General features: G+C 43.2%; 1 protein-coding gene across 2 annotated transcripts in view; it reads left to right on the plus strand.

Annotated features, from left to right (window-relative positions):
- dclk1a (doublecortin-like kinase 1a) overlaps window positions 1-22,368 on the plus strand; it is a gene marked incomplete at both ends in the record, with an annotated part of 45,462 nt that overhangs the window by 12,001 nt on the left and 11,093 nt on the right. For both annotated transcript variants that reach the window (XM_084564610.1, XM_084564611.1), the window contains 3 exons: window positions 5,925-6,024; window positions 9,000-9,107; window positions 18,317-18,411. In XM_084564610.1, the coding sequence (XP_084420736.1) occupies window positions 5,925-6,024; window positions 9,000-9,107; window positions 18,317-18,411 (303 nt within the window). The remainder of the gene's footprint in view (window positions 1-5,924; window positions 6,025-8,999; window positions 9,108-18,316; window positions 18,412-22,368) is intronic.

A 22,368-nucleotide genomic window follows, 5' to 3' on the forward strand; every position in this document is an offset into this window, starting at 1 on the left:
GGTGTCATTTATTTGTCTCACCTCGGTTTATGATCCAGCTTTGCGGTAACGCTTTGAAAATGATATCCGCCGCAACGCACTGTGTTTGTGTGTGTGTGTGTGTGTGTGTGTGTGTGTCCAGAGCCAGAAGCTCAAAGAAAAAAGGGAAAGAGTGGAATATATGACACGTAGTAGGAGTTTGGTGACTGTACACTAGGGGGCGTTGTAGGAGCATAAAAGGATTTAAATTCAAAGGCTCAAAGATTGTTATTGTCAATTCTCTATATTTTCAGGACATACAGAAGAATCAAAAAGCTGCTTGAATCTCACCCTAAAATAAACAGTATAGATATCAACCTAACAGTGCAGCTAGTGCAGTATAGTAACAGCTTACTGAGGAGATGATGGTTGCTTTGTTAAGTAGTGACTTTATGAACAAGCATTTCTATGTAATTCTTATTCAAATGGGTATTTTTATATGTGTATACTCTAACCTGCCCGTCATGGAGGCAGTGGACGGCCAGGGACGGAGACTGGGCTTTGCCAGGCTTTCCAGACACAGTAAATCAACCTGTTAACCAGCTGCCTCACTCCTGCAGAGCTGATTTTAAAATAATGCAAGCAAGGAGTATTTTTAAAATGCTCCAATCATCGTGACCCAGTCTACATTTATTTATTTATTTATTTATTTTTTGCATGAAAGTTGACGGCAGTGTTATGTAGGTTTATGTCTCTCTCTGCACTCATCTGCTCCTCTCTCTCGTCGTCTTATTTTAGTTTTGTTGTTTCTTCTTGTCCTTGTTCCAGCGGCAGCGGTGGGTGTTGTGTAACCGCGCTGGTTCTCTGAGAGACGGGAGCAGCAGAGACATCAAAGCAGCTTGTTTTGTCATTGGGCTCAGAAAAGGGCTCAGAGCAGCAGTCAGGAATAGATCTCCTCCTCTATTGCTCTTTTCCGTCTGTCTGTTTGCTTCCTCTCTAACTCAGGGGATTTTATTTAGTCTCCGACTGGTTTTGTTCTTTTCACCTCCACCAGCTCCCTTCACTCTTTGTTCGTTCGTGGGCCCGTCTGTTACGTTTCAGTAAAAGCTCTTCGTCTTCTCATCACTGTTTTTTTTTCTTTTGACACATTGTGTGAGCATTTTTAATACAAACCAGGCCTTGTGCCACTTGTTTGTGTTTGTGTGTGGATTTTGGGGCGAACGGCACCTTTCTGTAGCGTATCACGCTCACGCTGGATAAAAAATGAATGATGGAGCTCTCTTATCACAGTGTTCACATCTTCAGCTTAGCGGCACGCACCAGCCGTGCACCAGATCCTACGGGGCTTTGTCGCCATGGCAACCATACTTTTTCACGCCCTTCTCGGTATACAGTTGCTCGTCAGCTTAAAGGTGCCCTCAGACGCTGCCCTACATTAAGATTGTCCCTGTTTCCCTTCCCCCCCCCCCCCCCCCCCGTTCTCTTCAGTGTGATTACACTCTGCGTGTTTTCTTTTTCGTCCTTGTTTACCCAGCTTTTGTGGCGTGCTGCGGTTTCTTTCTCAGGAACGAGCACTTTCAAAGAAGCGTTGTTTGACATGTCTTGACCTCGCCTCTGGATGTGGTCAGACTGACTTAGACCGGCAAATGTACAGCCCTCTGCCCCCATCCAAAAACTTATTTAGTTTGACAGAAACGAAGATTTTGAAGATCTACAAGGGTGCACCATCAAGCAACTGTTTGGCATATTTTGCAATGACCATAAACGCCCATAAAAGAAGCTCCTACAGTGTATCAATGATACTCCAAGGGCCCCCATCTATGACAGATTTTGCTATTTTGGACAGGGGAATAACACCTCCTAATAACTCCTAATATCATGTCTTTGCCTAGATCTCCTAGGATCACCACCCTGGACACATCTCAGGGACCTCTGGCTTCTTGTGCCCCTAGTCCCCCTGGTTTCTGTGGTGAAAGAGTGAAGAGGAAGTCAAGAAAAGAGAGAGAGAGATTAGGAGGATGGGGACAAACTAGACAAACAGAGAGAGAGAAAGAGTAGTTAGACACACCTTTACGGGTCGTAATAACTTCATAAGTCTAATCAACTGAAAATAAATTGACATCTGTTTTGATAAATTAAGAAAAATGACAAACGTTTGGTAGCTGTTGCTTCTCAGATTGGGAGATTTTTCATACAGTATCATTGTGAATTTAATGGGATTTCATAGAACACTTAATAAAGTACAAATTGAGAGACTTGCATAAGAATACACAAAAATGTACAACACACAATTCACTTGCACAAGACAGTCGCAATAAAAAACAAGTGAATGAGTTTAACCTGTTAAGATTCTACTAATTTTATATGATAAAACATTGAGATTTTATACGAAGACATTTACCTTCACGTAGTATTTAATGTCAGTTCTCGTAGTTCTATATGAACAACAGCAGAAGTTAATATGTGTCATCACCTGCCATCATAATTACTGTGTTTGCTTCTAGATGTGAAGAGAGAACAAAGATGGTTTGACAGGTTTTTCCAGCGGAGCCGTATAGATGATTAATGTACAGCAGCTCCCTTCTGTCGGCTGAGGGAAACCACCCCCACCCTTTAATTTAAAACACAATGATAGTGAGAGAGGCATTGATAATAAAAAAAAAAGAAATAATAAGAATATATGTCTGAGAGCAGTTTTAAAGTGCTGATGCATGAACTTAAACTGTGTCACACAACAGGTAGTTAAGAGCTAAGAGTTAAGCTACTCAATATATTCATTTCTAGAATAAAATGATTCTCTGTTTGCTTCTGCTTCTCCTTTCTTCTCCTCCTCTCCTTTCTTCCCTTCTGTCCCACCTCTCTATTGTTTCTTGCTTTCTGCCTGGGGGCCTCAGCCGGATGGGTCCCCTTCATAGGAGCTCCTCAATGTGTCCTCCTGTTAAAAGAGCTTTTCTATTCTGTTGTCCCCTTAGTGCTTGCTCTGGGGGTTTCAGGCTCTGGGTTCTGTAAATTTGGATTGTTATTGATGCTAAATTTGAATTTAATTTAATTAGTTCTGTTGTGAACAACGTTCTCCACAATTTCCCAGAGCTGATCAATTAACTTATCAGTTAATTGACCAAACACGGGAGCTCAGTAGGTAGTAACATACAGACAGTGGTCTGGCAGTAATATTCCAACTAATGATCATTTCCATTATTGATCAGATTTGTGTTTTTAACAAAAGCCTGAAAATAATGGGAAATGCACGTCACGAGCCAAGTGTGACCGCCTATGTATGAATACACCGATCAGCCACAACATTAAAACCACTGATAGGAGAAGTAAATAACATCTTGTTGCAATTCAGTGTTCTGCTGGGAAACATTTGGACCTGGCATTCATTCATGTGGATGTTACATAGACACGTAACACCCACCAAGACCAGACCAGGCACCCCACCCCATAGCAATGACGCTCCTTGATGGCAGCAGCCATCCTCCCCAGCAGGATGCAGCCTGACACAGGAACACACACAAAATGGTTAGGAACAACTCAAAGAACATGAAAAACAGCACAAGGCCTCCAAATTCACTAGATCCCAAACTGATCAAGTATTTGTGGATACTTGATCCCACTCCCCTCAACCCATAGGACCCAAGGCCCCCACTAACAACATTCTGTTGCCAGACACCACAGAACACCCTCAGAAGGCCCATGTCCATTCTCTGATGAGTCCCAACTGTTTTGAACGCACAGGGAGACCTACACAATATTAGGAAGGTGGTCATAATGTTATGCAAACAGTCACTGGTTGTGTCAGTTGACAACATTTATTTATTATTAATGACATGCTTCGATTGCTTTAAATTACATTTATTGTGCCCATTGTGCAGTAGATGCTACGCAAATTCGAGCAATGTGACCCTGAAGTAAAGATGAAAAATAATATAAAAATAATACACTAATAAAAATAATATACTGGTTCGGGTGGAAGTGGCCGATGTAACCCATCAGCGCTGACTCACTGGGGAAATGGTAACAGCGCCAGCGCCAGCACCTGTATCACAGCCATCTTGTTAGGAAGTCGAGCCGCTCGCCCCTGAAATAATCACCAACGCTATCAGGGATAACACGGAACAAAGCAATATGCACTCTGTTATGAAACTAAGAATATTACCATTTCCTTTCACACAAGCACACACCGTGTCCCATGTATGCTTGTGCAGAAACGTGTATCTGCATGTGACGAGTGGTCAGATGTATGGAGATGCACACACACACACACAACACACACACACACACACACACACACACACACACAGGGATGCCAAGCCTAAAAGTTTAATGAAAACGATCCATACTCCGCAGAGAGTCTGCGTCTCAGATTAAACTTGTTTTTTGGTCTCCCTGTGGGCTCATTAAAAGTCTGTGGGGGGTAAAGTAGGACAACTCACACACACTCTCGCACTAACTCAAAGCAGAACGGCCTCTTCGCTGTTTATTTGGTACTTTGTTAATAAAGCCGTTATGTCAGCTGTGACTTCCTTTTGGGGGCGTTGATCAGTGTCTAATAGGAATCTAAATGGATTCTTGGATGTTAATTGCCATGAAAATGCAATAACGGTAGCTTTGTGTTTATGCCTTAACTCCAGGCGGTGCTAGACACGCACCGAGTCTGAACTATAATAGGTCCTAATAGGTTTTTGGAGGGAGATTTGTCATACTGGATGAATGAACTGTTGTCTTGCTGTAAATCCCTCTAAGACCGTACCGTCGCCCAATCTGAAATATTGACAGTTTGGGATTGGAATGTGTCGGTCGGCCTGTGGGGTGTAATTAAAGTTATTTGAGTAAATCACGCAGAGTTTGCATCAGCTGTGGAATTAGCCGTCGACTAAATCAAATGGAAAATAACAAACAGCAGCGTGTTTCGTTGCCTATTTGTTATAATGAACACCCTGTTGCGGAGGTTTCTTCCTAGCTGAGCGAGCTTGTGAGATGAAAAAAGCCAAATAACGCGCGTGTTGTACAAAGAATGAGAGTTTTAAAAGCTTAGGCTGAAGAGTTGTGGATATAATGTGGCACCTCTTGATGAAATAATGTGCATTGTACAGACCTTTTTACCTCTTCTCTAAAGATCTACTACCTGTCACTGTGTTAACTCCACGGCATGGTCTGTCAAAAAATCAGAGTGCCTCATTAAAGACCATGTCTTTTTCCTATTATATATGTAGACTTACTCAGCTCTGTACTTATTCAACAGTAAACCCATTTATCTCTTTTTATTCAATGCTGCAAATCCTCTCTCCCATAAAGCTTTTTAAAATCCCTGTGTAGGTCGTGCAGTATGTGCACTCCTTCTCTTGTCTTGTCTTTGTTGTTCATTACCATATCCAAGACTTCAGGTAGCAGACTCCCCTCCGCTTGTTTTTCTAGGTGTCCGGTGCACGTGCCGTTGTGCATCAGCCAATGAGTGAGTCAGCAAGGTCTCATTATAGTCCCTGATAGACTGAACAACTGCAGAGACAGCACAGCGCTGCAGCTCGGGGATTTGATGCGTGTGTGCGCAGACGGCGAGCGTGCAGGCAAACACAAACAAGCGTGCACAGATAGACGCCCCTGATGTTCCTTATCAGTCTCCCGGGGCTTCGGGAATGTACCTTTTCACCTCAGCACTGGAGGGGAAAGACATTTTGTTGAGCGCATGCAGTGTAGAGCCGTGAGGGTGTTCTGTGGTATGCGGTTCATATGAGTACTCAGAACCAGAGTGTATAGAGGGGAGAGTTGTCATTTCAGTTCTTCAGAGCTTGAGGGGAATTTCTGATGTGACATTGTTGAGTCGTCCTTGAACGAAGCATTCATTCCCTAACAGTACAAAGCTGCTGTTGCTCCCGGCAGCTTAATGCCTGTGTAGCGTCTGTGTAAGTAAATGTGCTCCTATGACCTGAAAAAAATAACACTTGAACTCAAATGTCTGCTTCCAGGTGGCGTGTCTGCACGACTTCTTTGGCGATGAGGACATTTTTGTGGCTTGTGGACCGGAGAAGTTCCGCTACCAGGATGACTTGATGCTGGATGAAAGCGGTGAGTGGCGACTGTTAGTTCCTCTGACACATTTGACGCTGTGGTGTCACCCTGATGTACTTCCTTCCTTCCTTCTTCCTTTCTACCCTCTTCTGTTTGTTAACATGTAGTCTTTTTTTTGTATGTGTGCTTTATTTCTTGTAATTTCTGTTTTTAGCTTTACATTTCATGTCACAGTAAATGTGTTTATCATTATTTTAAGCATTCATTATTAATATTTTACTCCCTCTGTGTCTTCTCTGCATATGCCACATGTTCCCGGTTCAGGTGGCAGATGACTGTGCAGGCTGTAGTTAATGCTCTGCTGTCTCTCTGCTCCACTATTCTCCTCTTGGACGAACTGGTCCGCTGCACTTTAGCCAACGTCTAACCCATTTTAACATTGTTGCCCTTCCTCCCCCCTGCCTGTCTCGCTGCCGCGGTCTGCTGAGGATACGTTCTGTCCTCCCTTCACCCAACTGTGTCTCTCTCTCTCTCTCTCCTCCCTCTGTACACAGGCTCCTGCCATTTAGTGCTCATCTCACTTCTTACCCTCTCATCTCTTCCTCCTATCTCCTACACGAATGAGTGTGCACTGGCTTTTGTTCAAAGGTTTATTCAATTCATTTTGTTTCCCCCGGTATCCCTTCATCCATTAAAATAATATCCATCCCACCTGGGTCGCCAACGTCCCCCTTTTGTCCCTTTTTCTTTTCTGTTCCCCCTCTCTTTCCCGCTGCTCTCCTTTCATTTCCAAAATATAATGCCCAGCTGATTCCATTAGCCAGCCAGGCAACCTTTGGAAACCTTCTCCTCTCTTTAGAGAGATCACAAAACAACCTCCTACATGTGGCAAGACTCATGAGAGCATGTCTCCACGATGTTTCCTCCTTGATTTTAATTACTGATGTTTGTCTCCTTGAGCAATGTGTCATAGTACCCACCTTTAGGCAAGTAGCACATCTTATCTCCATGATGAAAATTTAATCATTTGCCCCTATTAACAAGAAGTGTGTGCTTGAGCACAACAAACTGCTGCTAGTGTCTGTGTTTGTTTAAAGAAAATCAGGGTTTTTCCCTTTTTATCACTGAATTCAGAGTCAGCGTTTCATGGAAAGATACATCAAAACGAGCCAAACTCGAAATGTGACATTCATTTTTTAACTTCAGGGGTAGGATGAGTATTTCTTTATGGTCCCAGTTTCCTGAAATTCACTGGTTCAGTATCGACGTCCACACTTTGGTGGTTTAAAACCAAGAACTACTTACGTCAGGGGCTTAGAGCAGGATTGTCATATTAAATCATCATCTAGTTTGTCTAATCCAGAGAAAAAGATGAACAACTTGAGCGTACGTGGATGTGAAACTGAAGCAGCTGCTGGTCCCTGGAGGAGACTGTCTAATTCCACTGTGGTCCTCTTTGTGGCTCTCTAGTCTGCGAAAAAGCAAACCGGTTCTCAGAAGGTTTGCCGGTTTAACAAACTCCAAACACGCATTTGCACCAGACCAAAAGTAGCACCCGTTTCACTGAGGATTTACCGCAGTCCTTACTCAGAATAGGGCTCTCCCAGCTGCCTCTGTGGCTTCGTGTAATCCCAGACTGACTCAGTGACGCTGAGATCAGGACTCCATGTGGGTAAAACCATCTGCGCAAGACTTCTTGTTCTTCTTGTAGCTGAAGAGAGTTTGCCACGTCCCTGTTCGTATGTTGGATTATTGTTAAAATAAGATTATAATCCTTTAATTTATCCCACGGTGAGGAAACAATAGAAATATTTTATATAGAAATTAAATAAATAATTTAAAACCATTTAGATGTTCTATGACTGAGTAGTAGTAGACTCAGACTGCCTAAAACTCTCCGCTGTAGTCTGTATTTCTTTCTTAAAATTAAATATTTTTGCTCCGTTGAGCCTGTTTTGTCGACTCAGCTTCTCTTAACTTCCTTTATAACCTTTGTACATGTGAATTCAACTGTAACCCCAACAAAATCCTACGTTTTAACTCTTCAGTTTATGTCTGACCCAGTTGCGACTACATTTTTTTTTTATCCCTGACTGGGAGCAACTACACATCTATAAAATATGCGTATGAAGACATTGTTTCCCCAACACAAAGTGATTAAAACACACACATGTGCATAATGTTTTCTCTGTCCCAGAAGGCCGGGAGTATAATTTGACACCTCCCCGTGCCCTGGCAGACAGAGAGCCAGAGGCAGGATAAGACAGACGGGAACTCAGAGCGACAAACCAAACCGACGGAGAGACACTCGGAGTCAGAGCTGCAGACAACTTCGCCTCCTCTTAGCATCACTATAATTATCGCCTCTGCCTCAGCTCTGGCACACTGTCATCATGTTAACACTCTGGATTGTGCATTAATCACCGGGCCACGATGACTGCCACACAAGCAAAACACACACACACACACACTCCTGGAGATGAGGACAGGCTGTACAATCCCCCCCTTCCCACCAGGCTAAAATGGTAATGAGCTATAATGGGGCTGGGTTAATGAACAGGAGAGGAGCAAAGTTTTGGGGGTGAAGGAAGCAGGCAGGGTGTGCGAGCGCCGTCACATGGCTCATTTATCACGACCGCGTGCCTGTAAAATATCAGACCTCCGTGAGTCACGGCTGTCACTCCTGAATCGCCACAATAATTGCGTTTGGAAAGCGAGCCCGCTTGAAGGTCAGGACTCAGTTTTTTTTGCAGGGGACCCGAGGGTAAAACCAATTACAGCTGTGTGGATACATCAGCAGTTTGGTGTTTTCTTGCATGACTAAAGGGCAAAATCAATCAAAATAACATTAAAACAATAGTCGGCTTGAATTTAAATTTCATCTTAACTGGCTGGACAAGTTTTGAAGCGCTCAGCTGTTATTGTGTCAAAGCTCTTCGTTAAGATGCGTCATGTTGTGGAGTCACACACGTATTTGTAGACTCAAGTGGATGAGTTTACAAAAAGTTAAGGAATGGTGTTTGTGCTTGCAGAGTGTCGTATGATGAAGTCAGTAAACTATGGGAAGATGTCGGGCTCTCTGATTCGAGGATCCCCCAAGACTGTCATCCAATCACTGCGCAGCAAGTCCCCTGCATCCGGTAAGACAGTCAAAAGTGTCTGTCTCCTTCTTTCTTCCCGTCCTCCCTTCCCCTTGGAATTCACCATGCTATAAGATGTATGAGTGTGGTGCCGTGCCTCCTTGCACCTACGTGTAGCTGTAGTTGCGAGCTGTTTGCATCCTCCCTCTCGCGATTGCGGAGTATTTTCTGTCTCATTAAGCAGCACCGCAGCGCAGTGTGAATGAACTCTGCAATGATATGTGAGTTCGGCAGATTGTCTGACGTCGTGTGCGTGTGTCTGCGCTGCTGCATGCAGAATATGAATTCAAATGAGAATGATTTCGCGAGGGAGAGGAGAAAAATGCAAACAGGGATGAGAGAGGTAAAAAAAAAAAAAAAGGGAACAGGGCTGGTGACTCAACTCTGCAGCTCCCCATATAAGCCCGTTCTTCACCTGACATACTAATGAAATGTAATAAAAAATGGTGGGAGCTTTCACTGCTCCCTGCACCGTTGTTCATCTGCCAGACAACAAGATGTGCACAAAAGGAAGCGGCGTGTGAGTGTGGCTCAAAGCTGGCGAGGACTTGAGTGATTAGTTTAGAGCTTCAACAAATATCATCCTTGTCCTGATTTGCACAGCTTGGGCTTTAGCTGTGTGTAAAATGCCCAGTTATGCAACGGTGCACTTCACTTTTGGTTCTCGCTGTAATTATTTTTGTGGTTCGAGCGTACAGAAACCCATTGGGCTGGGGGATGATTCAATGGGTGATGCAACACTCGGCAACGTGCCAGGAAGAAGTAGTTCCACCTGCTCTTTGCGTGCAAATTTGGGGATGCATTTCATTTTTTTCCGTTTCAGAATGAAAACCAACATTCAGTGTTGATCTCTGGAGAGCAAAGTGAGGAAGAGTAAGATGGAAGAGAAACAGCTGGGGTGAGAAGAGAAAGTTCTGGATGCTGATAGCTTGAAAACTTTGGGGAAAAGGTTATGAGAGTGAGTCATACACTGATCTGATCTCGCTGACTGGAATGAAGGTGTATACTAATGTGTGTGTGTCTGTGAGAGAGAGAGAGAGAGAAAACACGAGACAGAACAGACAAAAAAATAACACAGACTCCTCTTGGTTGCTATGGAAACATAGCACAGTAGGAACATGTAGCTACAGAGACAATAGCTCGCGACGGCCATATATGGCAGAGACTTCCTGTGAAACGGCCCGCAGTGGAGAACGGAGCCGGCTGACGCTCGGTCCGCGCTGGAACCCTGAGTCAGACCGCTCTGGCGTTTTCACTTCTGAGAAATGTTCTGCTGCCACCGCCGCTGCTGCTTCCGCTGCTTAATATCATCAAATGTTCCCGGGGTGCTGTTGTCTGTTTTGTGTCACGCTGTCCTCCTCGCTCCCTAAAACATCATCCGTCTGCAGCAGAAGAGATGAGAGGCAAACAGGAAATGACAAATAAGCGATCGGTCCGCAGTTTGACCCTGACTGACCCTCTGTTGTTGTTTTTGACTCTATTGTCTATTTTGTCTTTTTCATATTAAAAGCACACAATGTTCCCTTCCTGTTTTTTTCCAGCATTTAAAATAGGCAACTTAACATGACTCATAAAAATTATTGTTGTGTGCAGTAGCCATCGTACACCGATCAGCCACAACATTATGACCAGGAAATAACATTGACCATCTTGCAGTTCAGTCAGTTCTGCTCTGAAACTTTTGGACCTGGCATTCCTTCATGTGGATGTTATTTAGACGTGTAGCACCCACCTAGACCAGACCAGGCACCCCCACCCCATAGCAATGACACTCCTTGATGGCAGCAGCCATCCCCAGCAGGATGCAGCCTGACACAGGCACACACACAAAAACAGTTTTGGAAAAAAATATGAAAAATAGCACAAGGTGTTGACCTGGTCTCCAAATTCACTAGATCCCAAACTGATCAAGTATCTGTGGGATGATCCACAGAGGCCCCTCCCCTCAACCCATAGGACCCAAAGGCCCCCACTAACAACATTCTGTTGCCAGACACCACAGGACACCCTCAGAAGGCCCATGTCCTGAGTCACAACTGTTTTGGAGGCACAAGGGAGACTTAGACAATATTAGGAAGGTGGTCATAATGTTATGCCTGATCGGTGTAAATTGAAGACTTTCTTCATCGTTCTTTTTATATTGTTGGAAATTGAATAGGTTTAAGATTTAAGTCTGTTTTTAGAAGCAACGGAGGAATTTGAAGGTGTCACCTTTGGATGTGGAAAAGTTTACTTTAAAGTATACTGCTGTTTGCTGAATATTATGGACTAAACATTTGATCAATGGCAATAGTTAATAGATTAATTAATATTAAAATGTATTAGTTGCAGCTCTAAATTAGATTGAATATTAAAAAATATAACAAAACCAGAAGAGATTTCCGTTTCCACACACTGTGAACATTTCTTCCTGGTCGCCTGTTGCTTCAACTGCAACATGTCTGGGATTTGTTAAAAAGTCTGCTGGATATTTTTGTCCTGTAGTGTTCAACCCCGCGTTGCTGTCTTCGTCTAGTACCAGGGCTGACCTTCAAATGAATGAAAGCTAAGGGTTAATATTTTACATGATATTTACTTTAATTGTGACAGTTATTTTGTAATGATCTGGTGTATCTAACGTGAGGTATCTAGTGCATTTGACTGATTATTACTATTATTAAGTAATTATGTGATCACGTTGCAGAGTTTATTCAATTACACCCTCAGACAAAACCTTTGTATTTGAGATCTTCACAAAGAGATTAAAAATATAGACGTCAGACAAGACAGACTGGTCTATTTCTAGATATTTATTACTAGGATTTCATTATTTCTTGTCCGTCACGTCGGCGCACAATAATGAACTCCATTAGTTTTAAACCTTGCTGCAGTTCTTCTGGTGTTCTGAAAGCAGCCTTGAGGTCCCATATTAATTTTACATTCAGCCAACACAGACATAATATAATTATTTATCACATCCGATAAGCTGGACCGAGGAGCCGCAGAGAGCAGATGCAACGTGTGAATTCTCCGAAATAGTGAAAGAAAGAGAGAGACTGAGTGAGAGCTTGTAACACAACACATGTGCTGTCAACCACCACCTGGTGTCCTTCTCTGTGTCTGGCTGCTCTTTGTGTGTGTTTGCAGCTGAGACCTCGACACCGCTGAAGAGCTGAAGTGTGTGTGTGTGTGTGTGTGTGACAGACAGACAGAGACAGTCTCACACTCATGCAAACACAAAGAAAGCAACCAGGAGGCATTAAACAGAAAAATGATGACAGGATGCAAAGTAGTCACCACTTTTTTTGTGTTACCGAATTGAATCAAAGTAATTTAAAAGTAAAAGAGGAATATTTACCACTTCATATTCATGTGTTTTGTGCAAAAACAACACTAGCGAGGCCGCCGGGCTCTCCCAATCAGGCACTGTGAGGGAGAAAAGCAAGTGGAGGTGGAAAATATGAAAAAGCCTTTGATTGGATGCAAATTAGCGTACGCCGCTAATTGCAGGATGAGTCCTTAACATTTGAAATCATTTTGTAGGAAATGACAAACTCTAAAATACACTTACGAAACAAGTTTTTGTCAGTGTTGGTCAAATACTGGCTTGTACACCAATCAGCCACAACATTAAAACCACTGACAGGAGAAGTAAATAACATTGACCATCTTGTGACAATTCAGTGTTCTGCTGAGAAACTTTTGGACATAACATTGGATGTTACTTAGACATGTAGCACCCACCTAGACCAGACCAGTCACCCCCAGCCCATAGCAATGACACTCCTTGATGGCAGCAGCCATCCCCAGCAGGATACGTTAACATGGACTTCTAATGAACAATTACAGGGACTCCTTTAATTTGAAAGTGAAAGTGACCTTTCAGAGATAATCTACAAATACATAACGAAATACTTTCCATCTGTATTCAACACTTTAATCACAGTCATTTATTGTGTTTGTTGGGGGTTACCTCTGCAAAATTTCTGCATCACAGTGACGAATGCATCAAAAATACTGTGGGACCATGACGTATTTCACAGTTTTTTACACAATAGAACCAGATGTAAGTAAATGAAAGAGCTTCTATCGGATATGGTCGCCTCAAAAGCAGACAGAACAAGGAGAACTACAAAGCTTCTTAGTAGGTGTGTTTTATGTATTGTTTTGCGTTATCATACTAGACAAACCCATTGTCTCCTCTTGTTTTGTTTCTAGAACACGAGCCTTCTGAGAAATATGCTCAATCAATTCAGAGCTGCAGTAATAGCTTCTTAGTCTGTTTTCCCAGCTCACGTAAGATTCAACTCTCCTTCCTGAGGAACATCACAGCTCAGAGACTTAAGCATTGTGTTTGTTAGATGAATCATACTGCAGGTCTCTGTCTACCGGCTGAATTATAATTAAATTGAACTCTAATGATTTGATATTAACAGGGAGCGTCAGAGTGATTAAATCTTAAATTAAATTAAATCTGAACCTTTTTTCTGAGTGGCCATTAATGAGTTTCAGTCATTGTCTAATGTTAAAGTAATGCTGTAATGTTGAAAGAAAAGTCAAGGTCTCATATTGTTAAGGGTCTAATTTGGCATCACTCCCTTGGCTGTGTGTCTGTGTGAGGGGGCAGGTCGTTGCGTCTGACATTGTCATCACTCGAGTTTCACTCTGAGATGATGTCACGGCCCCGGCTGAGTGCATATGCACACGCGGCCCCAAAATAATGTGAGAAAACAATTTGCACTCGTACATACTTCTCCTCCCCATCCCACCATCTGTCTCCCTGCTCTCCTCTGATGCCTCGCATCGGCTAAAATTAACAGTGAAGTGCAGATGGTGTCGGCGAGCATCACTCTCGTACTTCACCTTTGTGTCATGAGCCGCAGCGCGTGATGGCAGAGACGTTATGGGGGAAGTGTGGACAAATAAATCCAGTGTGCCTCCAGAGGATCTGCTGCTGGCTTTGGCACTTTCTGAACTGTGAACGTATGATGTCTGCAGCCTTCGCAAACTTTTCTCGCTCTATGACACATTTTCGTGAAGCGTGCTTTTTGAAAATTAATGAGCGGAGGCAGTATGAGGGAGTGTACGCACCAGACCTACTTAAAAGAACCACCATCAATGAAGGCCGGCTGTGGCTTCACCTCGCTTTGCCTACGTGTGGCCCAACACCATGCACTCTAAGACATTGCAAAGGCTGCATTTAAGTACGTTCTGCACCTGCGTGACAGGAAATAACTCCTTATTTGGAAGAAGTAGGACTAGCTAGCAGGCTAGGAAGAAGCTATCCTCTCCTTAATCATTTATATATATTTTTTATATATATATATCCACGGAACTGCTTCTCAAAAGTGAAGCCTAAGCAAGTAGAGCTCCCCCCTGGTGTCTGGCTGCGGTATATGTCATAAGCTCCACCCCCTCCATGTTAGTCGATGGGACTTGGGCCAAACTAAAACACTAACATGTCAAATAATAAACCATAATAAAGGATGGTTTCTGTCATTTTACGTAGTTAATATAATGTTGATGCATGTTCAGGTGTCATTTTTATTTTGGATAAGTTTCATTTCAGTTAGTTATTTGACACTGTAGAAACAGGATGTGACATAATGGCGATCACCAGTTGCCTTGCCAACCACTCCGTAAGGCGGTCCCATGGCACGGTGAGAGATGGAAATTTAAAAAATAAATAAATAAATAATTACAGTGTATGTCATTGATAACAGTGGCTCCACTCTCGGACCATATTGCACAGACTACGGCTCCAAAGTTGCAAGATGGCGCCGCCTGTATCCCTGGAAAAATTGCGTCTGTTTGGCCAATTTAAGGAAGTGTGTGGCAACACATTGTCCATATTTATACAGTCTATGGTTTGCCTACTTGACCTTGTTCGCTTTTGTAACTTTTGTTTCTCTGCTCGTGCACTGGTTTGCCAACGGTTCAACATGCTCGGCTGAAGGGGTCGGACTTGTACCAATGGTGTTGGACACACGGCAAAATCTGGGACCACAGAGTCTCACCAACAACCCGAAACTGGCAAATGTTGGCTAAGGATAATGACACGTGTCCCTTAAAGGCCCTTCAAAAGAAATGCAGTATCCTTAGTATAGTAATATTGTTTGTCACTAGACATGTAAAACTATACGGTGCTACACTGTACAGTGTGATAATACAGTGTGTTTGTTTTAAAGACTGGGAAGAAACACACATATTGCATATTGCTTTCTGGATTTCCAAGATATTTCGAAATTTTCATCAATCATACACCCAGGTTTATTTATTTACCCATACAACTTGCAATAGTCGTAGCTCCTTCTTTTGGTCACATCATTTATTGAACGTGTTGGTTGCCAACTGTATCATAGTGACTTCTCATGAAAAGATACCACATACTACGGTTGTCAATGTGTATTCATTGTTTTATCAGCGTTGGATAGATTAGATTTGAACCACTCTATAGTCAGGGTTCTAGGAAAGGCAGTGTTTGTCCTTTGGTTGGTTTTTGCACATTTATGGCTGCCATATAATGAATCCTTCACCTTTCCCATGGCTTTTCCTCTTGCACCAACATCAGAACTTAGGTTTTTAGTTCTTGAACATAAGGAGGATATTTAGTAAGTTTAACAACTATTAGGTTGTTGACTGATCTAATCAAGTCAAAGTTACACTTAGTCCACTGCTCTGGTTTCTGACCTAAAAACACTACTGACATTCCCAACAGCCTCAGCTGTACCTTGTGTTAAGCTTTAGTGCTAACATGGCAGCAGAGTCTTGTTTATTTATTTTTTCCTTTGGTAGGTGAAGCCACTTGGATTGACTCATCGATGTCACTTCAACACGTGTGAAGGCTTAATTAAACTAAAAATATTACAACTTGTGTCAGTCCATAGGCTAATTTTAGCTGCATACCACCTCTATATTTCTTATGTCTCCCACTCACTGTGAGGTCAGGTATCCTTTATTTTTCTGTCACAGTATCATTAACATTACACAGATGGAGACAGGAACACGTGAGGTGCTTTCCATATTCATCACTTAATTGGGAAGTTGTTTTTTTTTTGTCCCCCACCATCACACTCACAGAGTAGGTGTGAAAGAAGCTCCAACACACCACCTTGTGTGGCTGCTTTCCATTCTGCTTACTCTGCAGCACGTTGCGTCGTGTTAACTATTGATGGGAGATGAAGAGAGAAACCTTTGTTATGGATTAGGATCAGTTTGTTTGCTCAGGGAACGTTTGACGCATGGACAGGGATGCCAGGTGTCTACCCACCATGTCTTCAGCTGCATCGAACCCGCATTGAACCCTCTATTTGTTTTATTTATGTTCCCTCCACCAATGTTTAATATTTTTTAATTCTGTCTGCATCAAGCCTTGAAGCAGGTTTGCAAATATCTCAACATGAGCATCTGATTTAGCTTCAGGAAAATAATCTGCAATTTGGAACATGCTGCTGCTATAGCCGCGCTTTGGGTGGAATTTCAGTTCAGAAATAACAGCATTAGCTTTTCTTGAGGATGTTTAGACAAGAACAATAGAGCTCTCAGAATATTCATGCTGCCCACCGACCATTCCAGTATCCTGGAAAGACCCTATGTGCTGCAGCGCATTCATCATTTGGCTCCCGTTTTTAGTTTAGCCTCCGGTCTGAATTTATTTTGGCAAAGGAGTAAAGAGGCCGCTGCCAAAATACCAAAATTATATATTTTTTGTAGCCTACTTCAACCTCTCTCTAACTCCCCCTTCCTCTCTCCCTCCCTCCCTCTCTCTCGCTCGCTCTCTCTTCCCGGTGCGCGTCAGAGTGTGCGCAATCAGCCTCTCCGCCTCTCCGTGTAGTACAGCTCTGCTCCTTCTCTCCCATTCACCAGTTTACTATCAGACACGGACGGAGCGCGTACACAAGGTGCTGTTCTTCTTCTGCCCTTCTCCTTCTCTTTGCTCCGCTTTGGATTATCACTGTGTTTTTCATCATGCTGGAAGTGGAAGGTGAGAAGCCCCGAATCTGATCGTTTCGCCCGGCTTTTATTTTATCCTTTTACGCTTAAACTTAAGTTATTCCTGCTGGGATTTTTATAAATGCGTCTTTACGCGGCTCGTTAGCGATTCACCAAAGCCACCGATGTGGCTTTGAAACCCTCTGACCGTGCCATGGTGGCGTTTTGGTAGTAAGAAGTCAACGAGATATGTCTTTAAATGTTAATGATTTTCGTTGTGTAACTGGGAGGAGTGTCTGTCTGCGTGCGTAACGCCGATGCTGAATTTCATCAATGAAGATGTCCAGGAATGGCTCAAACAATAGCACTTTATTTCATTTCATTTCCTATGGCTCGTTTACGAATATATATATAAAAAAAGAATAAACTCCCGTGTGTGATAATGGCAGCCGGTGCTATTTTAATCTAATGTGTGCTTTATCTCCATTGTATTAAATAATTCAGAAAGTTCTTTGATCTCAGCAGGGAATATAGCTATAGAGAGGGGTTTTTTATCTGTTGCACCAAGAAGGATGGATCAAATGTACCTAGATGGACGCTATAAAGAACATATGTCTTTAAAAAAAAAAAAGGTTGGACAATGTTTTTGTCCAATAAAGAAAAAAAATGAGCCCCCAGTTAAATCTCTGTGTTACATTTCTGATTCATCCAGGCAGAAACAACAAGTCAGTGTTTCCTGTAACATGAGAGAGGTGCTCATGTTTAGCAGGAGCTTAATGATGCCGTTGGGCTTCTTCTGAATCAGTTCTTGCCTGACCGCACACGGGATTGGGGTGCAACCTTGATTAATCTAATGTTCTTGTTTAATGAGATGATGCCGCTGGGTTTTTGAGCCGTGCTGCAGCTGGATGAGGAGACTGAGATCTGGTTGACAGCCTGGTGTTGTGTTTTGACTTCCAGCCACGCACTTAGAGCCCTGAACATGCTGTAATTACTTGATTTGGTGGAATTTGATTTGTGGGACTGAATAGCAGCCAGATTAGTATTTTGGCGTGGTGAGAGTAGTGTGGATTTCAGTTTGTCTTCCTTCCTCACACCCCCTCCTGTCCTCCTCTGCCTCCTTCATGTGAATGGATGGATGGTGAGGGCGGAAGTGTGGGCTGCTGCTAGGCACTAATATAACTGTTCCAGAAAACATGCCTTCACATTTAAAGGATCATCTGTTTCAACATTTTGGAGCCGGTCTCTCCCCTCTCATCTCACCCTGCTCCATTTTCTCTCTTGCGCTCTCCCTCCAGTGAATGGGATGCCGGCCAGTCAGCTGTCCACTCCTCATTCGGGAAAATCTCCCAGCCCCTCCCCGACCAGTCCGGGAAGCCTCAGCCAACGCCGGGTAAGACAAGAGCGCGCCAGTGCACAAACACAGACACACACACAAATCATCACCCTCGTAGCATTTAGCGACACTAAATCACTCAGCCTGTAACACCTTCCTTCTATGTTCTCAGGAAAAGGACAAAGCTGTGACTGAGAATAGGCCGACTACATCTTAGAGTCACTAGAATATGGAGAAACCACAACATCCCAACATCTTTAGTGTCTCAGAAGCGGGTGGGGTCTTGAACCTGTAACCTCAACCGGTGCTGCTCTGGGTTTCCAATAATGGCAGGCTCGTTTTAGGATCCGTCTAGTAGTTTTCAAAGGCAGTTCCTTCCTTTTATGCTGATTCTTTTCTGTCACATTTTAAGATGTGCTGACCCATAGCTCTTTGTTTCTCAACTCTATTCACCTTTTGGTAGCTCGGTAATGAACGGCGCTGCCACTGACTCATAAAGATCTGTCTGTCGGCAGTTTGTGCAATATCTGGTCTAACGACGAGTCTGACCGATTGGCTTGATGTTCAAGATGGTTGTATTTCAGCCACAGAGCAGTGTGTTGCATTGCATTTTGGGATCTTTATGCGATCAGTACCAACCGAGGATAGACAATTAATTCTTTTTTTTTTTTTTATCAAGCCACATCATTTTGTACGTGTTGTGCAAATGATTGAGAAACGCATTTTATGTGAGCACATTTCAGTCCTTTTTCTTTTTGTCAAGTGTTCTGTCATTGACCTGGATTTGAAAAGAAAAGCTGTTAAAACTCTTAAATCATGTTTATTGTATCTACCAGAGAAAAAAAGCAAAAGAGTATGTGAGATGCGACTGTATTGTTGTCACTACTCCCAGCTCAGTGTTACTATAGAACTACCGTGCGGAGCAGGAGCATGCAATTCAAAAGGAGAACCTTGATTTCCACGTCCTGAATTCAAGTGCAGGGTTTTGTGTGTGTGTGCACGTGTTTGAGGAGTATTTGTTAATCCTTGACAGTGGTGATGGTGAGCTTTTAATAACAGCTTCAGCCCCAATCAGACTCCAATTTCTCACAGAAGCTCTTTAACTTGCAGCAACTCTAAGCCCACTGCCGATAAGTCTCCCTCGCCGACAAACTCTTGCGAGCCCATACATCAACATACATGTATCTCAGCTCGTCGTGTATTGATGGACTTCCCACTTGCATTAGTCTTTCGTATTTGTGTACCACTTTTCTTCCTGCAGCAGTTGTTTTTTGGTATTCATATATTTGAGGGTTTTTTTAGGGATGAAAAGAAAATAATTTGGTTGGAGTCATGCACAGTTTATAATTCTGCGTCAGCCCAGATGCTACGCCATAGCCTGACGTGCAACTCCCCAGAAATGTAACTGCGCGTTGCGGCGACGCAGGCTGCAAGAGCTGTGATTGGTCCGCTTGGTAGTAGCGTGTTTCCGCTTTAGTATTTCCGGCTGCTTCTCCATCTGCGCAGTTTTCGAATTGATTGTTTTGGATCAGTAAAGATGGAACACACTGAGGAAAGGTTAACTGAGGAGGTTCGGAAATACAAATGTTTGTATGACTCGTCTTTGGCGAAAGTTTCAGGCGCCATTTTTGAAAGTGAAGCAGGAAGTAGAAACAAAAATTAACCCAACTGGCAAAGAGCTGACTAGTGTTTGGTTGGCGTTTTTACAGAGCGAGCCAGACGAGCGCACAAGTATAAATGTCTCGCACCGGCATAGGCTACGTACGTAGGTTACGCCATCCCACAGAGGTACAAATCGCTCTTCAGACCAAATAGAATGGTTTGTGACCAGAGTTAGTTTTGTGCTATGTTCGAAGGGTTAATGGATGGTGGATGCCCTCAGGCTCCTGAATCTATCAGTTATGAGGTTATATTGATGTGATATGAAGGTCAATAGGGCAGCAGATCAGGTTTGGGTTGTAAAGGGAGCTTCTACATTCGTTTGTATACTGGAAATGGGTCACCATAGACTACAAGAGAGGAAACGGGTTTTTTGCCCGCGCATACATTTATAAACTCTCTCTCTTCCTTTCTGTGTATTTCTTTCTGAATGAATAAATGTGGGGCATTTAATTTACATGATTACGGTGCTCAGTTTCTGCTGCCGCTCCACTGATTCAGAAGGAAGAGTCTTTGTTATGGAGGTAAAGGACACCTAATCAGATGTAATTAGATAATTGAAATAAAAACAACCCCTCCCCCCCAAAAAAACAAAACGACCCATTTTCCACCACAGATTCAAACTCCCAAGTCTCGTAGCTTCCGTCCACTTCAGCTCCATAGCGCAATTCAGACTTTAATGGCAGTGAAATTATAGTTTTACACAACCCAGTGTGTGTTTCTCAGTGAGAGATTATTTCAGGCTTTGGACTCGCTGACACTGTATACTAACCCTGCAAAGGCTTGACTGGAAGAGGAAGGGAGGAAGCCTCGCAGCCCATTATCTCTCCTCTCCACTCTGCAGCTTTGCACACTTCAGCCACATTACAATATAATTCTCTCCTCCTTCTTACTTTCTCTATCCACCCTGGTAGCGAGTCCCTCACCCTCCCCTACCCTTCCCTGACAGTTTCTAATTTCTCTTTCACTCCATTTCCCGGCTATTCTCACTTTCTCACGCCCATCCCCCTCTCGCCTCCCCATATGAAAGGGTATTAACATCACAGGGAGAAATTGTATTCCGTCACTTCCCTTGTAGATGAATTCTAAGCTCCTCTGAGAAGTATGCGCCAAGTCCAAGGCACTATTTTTATGTTTTCTGTCCTCGTTTGTCACCTCTGCGTACAGAGCCGTGAATAATCATAGATGTAGCGCAAACACACACACAAATCCTCACGAGGCAAGCGAGTACCTTCCTCGCCCCTAAAAAGCATAACTCAATATAACCCAACCGTGACTCAGAGATAATCCTTTTTCTCAAATCTGAAGGGAATATTATATCTGAGACTGAAAATGGCGAAGGCACTTGTAGAAGATGCATTTTAGCTAATAAAACACAGAAAGCTACCAGAGAAATCGGGGCTTACGCCGTAAAATAAAGATTAAATAAAACAAAATCTATTTCCTGAACAGCCACAGAGTCTCTGTGACCTAATACGAGCGTTGCATTTAAACGGCTCACCTCGCCGGACCCTGCATTTAAACACTTAGAGGCACTTTGCTGCCTGAAGTGGTTTTACGAGCACAGCTCTGACCATCATAACCTATTTCCCTGAGCAGAATGCACAGACATAGCATTGTGCCGTGGCTTTTTTTTCCACTTCTTTCCCTTTCGTGCATACGTAGCCGTGGGCGTAAACAGATAAATAAATACATTGCACATAGAATCACTTACATGTTCATGTATACTCCATAAAAAACATGAAACGGCCATTTGTGCACAGGCGGCAGACGACGGCTCGATGCAAACTTGCACATGTTGTGCGTTTTATGATGCACGCTCTGACCCATTTTTATGAAATTATCTACAGAAGCATGAAAAAGTGGTCCACATTCACAAAGTCATCCACCCCCCTCTTTCAGTTTGTCCCTCTTAGTCCTTTCAGGCCTCACTAAGGGCAGCCGAGGACCACCGCGTTCATTTATTTAACATTAAACAACCAGACACATGCGGTTTTCTGTCAATATTTGAAACTTTGAAGCAGATGATTTTAATGAGCTGGCGAGGTCGCAGCTCTTCCCCGTCGGCTCGCTCCATTAGATGTGAGAAACATATGAGCAGGGCAATGAAACATTTAAAGAAAATAATAAGAATACTGACGGACGCGAGGCGAGACGAGCAGAAGGTTTGTTCTGCAGCAGCTGTGGTACAGTTTGTGTGCGAGAGACAGACAGCGGTAATTGTTGCGTCACCTACGTCCTCCTCTCACCGTTTAGTCATTCACGTCCACAATCCATTGAATTGCATGCTCCATCTCTCGTTCGTATTTTGTGTTTTGGATGATTCATTACTAAATTATTTATGTCTGTGTGTGT

Source organism: Chelon labrosus (assembly GCF_963514085.1).
Source record: "Chelon labrosus genome assembly, chromosome: 17".
NCBI classification, from domain to species: domain Eukaryota; kingdom Metazoa; phylum Chordata; class Actinopteri; order Mugiliformes; family Mugilidae; genus Chelon; species Chelon labrosus.